Raw genomic sequence first — 7,287 nt, 5'->3', positions numbered from 1 at the left:
TTATATTATATTATATATATTTACCAGTTGATTATTCATAATATAAGACAGTTGTTTTGCATTTCAAGTTTTTGGTTATGTTGATTTAATTAATTTAATTTTTGACTTAAATATGACATCTAATCTGAACACTGGATAAACAGCTAGAAAATTTACCATGTGTTAAGAACAAAATAAATCAGATGAATGTTATATGAACAAACCCCTTAGAATATAGATTGGGTTATAAGTTAAGTTATATAGAAAATTTGGTTTGCTACTGAAGAGGACATTTTTGGCTAATTTTGAGACAACAGACTTTAAAGATGTACTGTAAGAGGCAAATAGATAAAGTGTAATAAAATTAACAGTTAAATGTGAATTTTGCTCTTTCCACTACTTTGAAAGAACTGTGTGTGAAAGAACAAGGGGTTTACCTGCAGTGTCTTGCCTTAAAAATGTATTTTGTGTGTAACCAGAAGAAACATTAGTCATACAGGTTTGGAACGACATGAAGTTGAGTAAATAATGACAGAATTTTCATTTTTGGGTGAACTATTTAAAAGGCCGCGCTCAACTTGTGATTTTTTTGTTGCTAAATAATGAACGACTGATGACAAATTTCTAACCCCAGTGTCAGAGCAAGCTCTCTCTGTTACTCTTGAGTCTGAAAAGTCTTGCTTTCTGGATCTTGTTATGATTGCCCGGCTACAGTAGACACCCACACACGTAGAGCTCTTGTTCAGTCGTATAGTGCAATACTGCTTCCTAACATCGAGCTGAACAGCTCACATCTGGGTTTTGCCTGCCGCGCCCCAAATAAAGTGCTTGAAAGTAGAAGGTCATGCGTGTGTCAAGGCCCTCCTTCATTCATTATGCATGATTTATTTGATTATTTTGCCTTTGGACTGCACAGTTCGGTCCGTTTTGAATAAATGTTGTATGGCCAGCCGCTCAGCCTTCCTCCCACAGCGTATGTCAAGGAGAAGAGTTACAGACAGTAAGTCAAAACATTGTAGGGCATGGAAAATGGCTGGCAGTAAAATATTTCAAATTCAGCATATTAGAATGATTTCCGAAGGATCTTATATTAAAACATAATTATAAAATTGTTGTAATAATATTTCGTAATATTAGTATTTTTACTGTATTTTTTAGTTAAATAAATGCAGCCTTGGTGAACATAAATACTTTTATCTCACAATTCTGACTTTTTTTTCTCAGAATACTAACCTTAGCATTTATTATTATAGAATTTTGTCTTGCAATTCTGAGTTCACATCTCACAATTCTGAGTTTATATAAGACACTTCTGACTTTTATTTCAGAATTCTGAGTTTACATCTCGCAATTCTGTTTTTTTGTGTGTGTGTGTTTGTCTGTGTTTATGCTATGGAATAAATAATGAAAAAAAGGTAATTACGACTTCTTATCTTACAATTCTGACTTTTTCTTGCAATTGCAAGTATTTCTGACAATTCTGAGATTTCCTCTCATAATTGCGAGTGTATATAACAATTTAGTTTATATTTCACAATTCTGACTTTTTTCTCATAATTCGGAGATTGTCAAAATAGCGAGATATGAACTCACATTATGAGAAAAAGGTCAGAACTGCACAATATAAACTCAGAATTGCAAGATATAAACTTGCGATTTTGAGAAAAAGTCAGAATTGCAAGTTATGAACACAATTCTGAGGGAAAAAAAAAAATTGTTAGACATAAACTCACAATTCAAAGAAAGACAGAATTGCAAGATATAAATTTAGAATTGCAAGAAATTAATTCACAATTCTGTGGAAAAATTCAAAATTGTGAGATATAAACTCACAAGTCAGAATTGAAAGATATAAATTCAGAATTGCAAGAAATGAAGTCACAATTCTGAAGAAAAAGTCAGAATTGTAAAATATATACTCACAATTCAGAGAAAAAAACTGAATTGCAAGATATAAATTCAGAATTGCAAGATATGAACTCACAATTCGGAGAAAAAAGTCAGAATTGCAAGATCTAAATTCAGAATTTCAAGAAATTAATTCACAATTCTGAGGAGAAGATATTACAAGATAGATTACAAGATATACATTTAAAATTGCGAGAGATAAACTCATTATAAATAAATTCAGAAATCTGACCCTTTTCTTGCAAATTCCGAGTTTATACTTCACAATTCTACGTTTAAACCTTGTAATTCTTTTTGTCCGCCACAGAATTTTATCTTTCAATTCAAACTTTTTCTTGTAATTCTGACTTTTTTTTATAAGAATTGTGAGGAAAAAAGCCGCAATCACCTTATTTATTCCGTGGCAGAAATGGTCTTCCATACATAAAAGCCTTAAAACATTTGAATGGTAGAGACATAGTCAAAATGATGTTTTCATGATTGCATTTCATTTTCTTAGGATGCTTGGAGTGATAATGAAGGCAGAGTGATGTTGGACACTCAGCAGGACTATGAGCTGCTGGAGACTCATCAGTCGACTGAAGGCTTCCTCCTGCTCTTCAAAAGACCATTCAGCACCTGCGACCCGCACGACTACATCATAGAGGTGCGTTAGTAAACAAATGAATCAGAATAGCAGATAGAGAGGGTAGAGGTAGTACAAAGAGACATGTGGACAATAGTATTGGGTCAGGAAATAACGTTTTGTGCTCAATTTACAGTAGTATTGTTTCCTGGTCTAAATGTTTGGAAGTGTTAGGAAAGAGTCTAAATTAAATGTATATAAACCTTGTCATTATTTACTCACCCTCATGTCGTTCCAAACCTGTATGATTTTCTTTTTTTCCTTGAAATACAAAACAAGATGTTTTGAAGAATGTTCAGGCTGCTCTTTTCCATAGAATGAACATGGGTCTGGAAAAACATCAAAGTGAATGTAAATAATGACTAAAATAACAACAGGATTCCTTATTTCCAGGAAGGTACTGTCCACATCATCTACGCCATGCTGGAGCGGCCCATCCTATCTTTGCATGAGCTCAACATATCCCGTCTCCAGCCTGGCGTCCAGCGAGTGCTGCTCCTGCGTCCAGACGCTCCGTCCCCTGCTCTCCCGAGAGATGTCCGCACGCTGGAGGTCCTGGCCCCTGATGTCATCATCCCCACACAGGAAACCACTTACTGGTGCCACATCTATCAGCTCCCGCCTAAGATGCCCAAGAACCACATTGTCATGGTAACCTGAAAGTCTTGGAGCCACTTGCACATTACATTTAACTTTTCTACGTGAAACTTTAGAGACATGATACCTATATAATTGGTGCATACGAGGTACTTTGAGCAACTATAATGCTCTTTAGTAAAACACTTTTGGGGTGATGTAAAAACTGGATCTGAATATGATTAATGGAGTTTCTAATGCAATCATTATTACTATTCAATTCAATTCAAAATTATTTGTATAGCGCTTTTCACAATGCAAATCGTTGCAAAGCAGACAAAAACATTAAAACCCATTACAAACAGGCATTTGTAGCATCCAGTGGGGACATAATTACTGATTATAATGACTTATACTGTCTTTTTACACATTGTGTTGCATCACGCCGCGTAAACATTAAAACCATGTCTGCATTTGTGATTGGAGAAACGACAAACAACAAGCGCTACTCTACACTGCTCAAAACTCGCGTTTGAATCATCAGTGGCAAATCCTTTAAATATGAAAACATACTTACAGGCTGTGCACTGACATAGTGGCAAATGTGTGACTCGTCTACTACGCTGCTTTTTAATTGCTTTTCTAAACATGTTAGACAGATGTTTTTGACTGTTGCACCAGGTCTCACAACTTTTCCAATGAATCGAGCATGAGCACTTTGCTTTTAAGTCAGAAATTTCAACTTTTCAACTGCATCCGCTTCGAGATCCTGATCTTTTATATGATATATAATATAAAATACCCTACACTATAGTACATCAACATGAAAAATAGTAAGTGAAATTGTGGACATTATGTAATGATTTCAATCAGTAGAATGATACATTGTGATCTCATGACCTCATTATGTAATTAATTTAGCATATGTTGTCCAGTTATCAAATAAACACACAACACATTTTTGTTCTACTATGCTGCTTTTTTAATTGTTTTTCTATGTAAAGACGTTAGACAAATTTCTGATAATTGCACAGCATCTCAACTTTTTCTGTGAATCACACACAAGCAATTTCTACAAAACATTTTGGTAACACTTTAGTATAGAGACCAATTCTCACTATTAACTAGTTGCTTATTAGCATGCCTATTACTAACATTGGCTGTTTATTAGTGCTTATAAAACACACATTCTGCAAGACCATATTCTACATCCCTAATCCTACTCAATACCTAAACGTAACAACTACCTTACTAACTAATTAATAAGCAGCAAATTAGGAGTTTTCAGAGGCAAAAGTCGTAGTTAATAGTTAAATAATAGCAATAATTGGACCTAAAAACAAAGTGTGACATTTCCAAAATCCATTTGAGGATTGTATGTTCTTTTATGCTGCACAATGCACCTCTTCTTTTTTTTTTTTTTTTTTAAGCAACAGCTATTTTTTATGCTTTTTTTTTTTTTGCACACTCTGAATGAAAAATTAGTTTTTAACTTGTTTTCCCCTCCTCAGTCAATTTACATGTCTTAATCTTGGTTATTAATGGTGAAAACAAATGACTTATTTTTTTGCAGTACGAGTCTGTGATCACTCCTGGTAATGAAGCCATTGTTCATCACATCGAAGTGTTCGAATGCTCTCCTCAGATGGACACTGTGCCTCAATTCAGCGGCTCCTGCGATTCAAAGATGAAGCCCCGCAAACTCAATTACTGCCGACACGTTCTGGCTGCCTGGGCCATGGGAGCGGAGGTACGTGAACTACTGCATACTGCATTTACAGTACATAGTACAGAATTAAAGTGACAGCTCATTCAAAAATTAAAATTCTGTTATATAGCTTGCTATGTCATTCAAGACCTGTATGGCTGGCTTACTTCTGAAGAACACAAAAAGAGATATTTTGAAGAATGTTCATGCTGCTCTTTTCCTATAAAAGTATAGAATAACCAGGGTGTCTCAAGCTCCAAAATAGACACACAAGTTCTGTAAAATGACCATAAAAGTGGACATATTTGCTATATATCAAGTCTCCTGAAGCCATTTAATTGCTTTATGTGAGGAAATGAAGGTCTTCCCCTTTAGTTTAATAGCACTTTTATGGCTGTCCTTTCAGACTGTATGCTTTTGATGTTTTGCAATGTTTCATCATGAATCACATCGATAGAGGTCACTTTCTACATCAGATTCTCTCTCTTTAGTACGGAGCCCCGCACATGACATGCAAGACAAAATAAATAAATCGTGCGCACGATTTACTAATTCGTTCCCTCGATGTACTAAAACGTGCACACGATTACTATTTCGTTCCCTTGATTTGCTAAATCGTGTGCACAATTTACTAATTCGTTCTCTCGATTTATAAATCGTGTGCACGATTTAGCAAATCGAGGGAACGAATTAGTAAATTGTGTGCACAATTTATAAATCGAGGGAACGAAATAGAAAATCGTGCGCACAATTTATAAATTGAGGGAACGAAACAGCAAATCGTGCACACGATTTAGCCTACTATTTTTTTTCCTGCATGCCATGTGCGGGGCTCCGTACTTTAGCGCTAAGTTTGTAAGCTAAAAACAGAACATATGATTATGAGCATCTTTAGGAGTCCATTTTAGGAGGCAAACATACAGATAGGCTTTATATGTGCCAATTCGCCCACTCTAGGTAGGTGCCAGTCATGGTTTGAGCAGAGCTGTGAGCCAATCTGAAAGCAGAGGCGTCCTGATAAATCAGTTATGGAGCCAAGGACCGATGCCGAGCTCGGAGAGAGAGATAGAGAGAGAGACGGGCCTCCAATGAGATCACATGGGAGTAAAACAAACACAAATCATGTGTTCTGCTAGCTGCCAATGTCAAGCTGGAGAAATGAGATTATGTAGCAAAAATTAGATGTTTTTCTTCAGTAGATTGCAGTTGGTCTTTTTTTTTTCTTCTTCACCATTTGGTTTTTAAATGTTTGTGAGAGAAGGAGGGGGAGTGGGTGAGAGCCAGGAGAGTGTGATAGAGAGAGAAACTGGAATGGGGCGAGAAACTGGAGGTGGAAGTAGGATGGTTACGTAAAGAGGCACGCAAGTTTTAAAAGTAGACTGATAAGGGTGAGGGTTTAGGTTTCCACTTTGCTCGTCTTCATAAGTCTAAACCGCTGGTCGTGAACTGTCATGGATCTACGAGATTTTTCTGGTTCTGACCGAGTCGGAGTTGGCATAAGCTTCTTGTGCATTAGCTCCAATATATTTTAGCCTGCAAAGCATAAATCAGAAGCTACACTGCAGCCCAATCAATCTTATTAAAGTTCATATAAAGTTCTGTATGTGTGTCTGTACACGCAGCCATTCTACTATCCAGCTGATGCTGGTTTGCCTCTGGGAGGAGAAGGTTCTTCTAGGTTCCTTCGGCTTGAAGTTCATTACCACAACCCTCTCCTTATATCAGGTATGCAGCACATAAAGTGTGCCAAAGATGCACTTCAGCCCAGTTGGCTAAGACTACGTTCAGAATGCTGCATAACTCTGCACAGTATACACTATACACTGCTTACCAATTCTTAAAATCTAGCATGTGAAGTAGTAGACATTATGCTAGAATGCTACATTGTTATCTCATGACCTCATTATGTATTTACTTTAGTTATCAAATAAAATTACTTATCTTGCATTTTTAAACTACTTTTGTGTAATTACTTAATTTTGCTACTACGTAATTTTTGTCAGCCTAAATAAATTAAGAAGGAGACAGTAGAAATTGTGGCAGATGTTGCCTCCAGTGAAGCTCAGTGCATTGTGGGATACAGTATTTGGCACATTTGGATTTTTTTTTTTTGAGAGTGCAAATATAATAGGATTCAGGTTTTCTACACTATGATTATTTTTTTTTCAACTTTGGCACTTTTACTCTTGTCTCCCAGAAGTTTATTTTTATTAAAGGGGTCATATGATGCGATTTCAATTTTTCCTTTCTCTTTGGAGTGTTACAAGCTCTTGGTGCATAAAGAAGATCTGTAAAGTTGCAAAGACTAAAGTCTCAAATCCAAAGAGATATTCTTTATAAAAGTTAAGAGTCAGCCACGCCTACCTAAAACGCCTCGTTTAAACACACCCCCACCTGTCTACATCACTGTGTGGGAGGATTTGCATAACGCTGCCCAAATGTTCACGCAAAGAAAGAAGGCGTATTATTCTCGCTGTAGTATTGTTGTTGC

At 36.2% G+C, this 7,287-nt stretch overlaps 1 protein-coding gene across 1 annotated transcript in view; it reads left to right on the top strand.

The window, feature by feature from the left end:
- Positions 1 to 7,287, top strand: part of LOC107658656 (dopamine beta-hydroxylase-like) — a 16,805-nt gene that overhangs the window by 622 nt on the left and 8,896 nt on the right. Inside the window, exons 2-5 of the mRNA XM_016447297.1 lie at positions 2,387 to 2,533; positions 2,906 to 3,163; positions 4,662 to 4,838; positions 6,419 to 6,521. Coding sequence (XP_016302783.1) covers positions 2,387 to 2,533; positions 2,906 to 3,163; positions 4,662 to 4,838; positions 6,419 to 6,521 — 685 coding nt within the window. The remainder of the gene's footprint in view (positions 1 to 2,386; positions 2,534 to 2,905; positions 3,164 to 4,661; positions 4,839 to 6,418; positions 6,522 to 7,287) is intronic.

This window comes from Sinocyclocheilus anshuiensis, unplaced genomic scaffold (genome assembly GCF_001515605.1).
Source record: "Sinocyclocheilus anshuiensis isolate Anshui unplaced genomic scaffold, SAMN03320099.WGS_v1.1 scaffold567, whole genome shotgun sequence".
Classification (NCBI taxonomy): Eukaryota; Metazoa; Chordata; class Actinopteri; order Cypriniformes; family Cyprinidae; genus Sinocyclocheilus; species Sinocyclocheilus anshuiensis.
The sequence above is the reverse complement of the archived record's forward strand: the minus strand, read 5'-3'. Positions and strand labels throughout refer to the sequence as shown.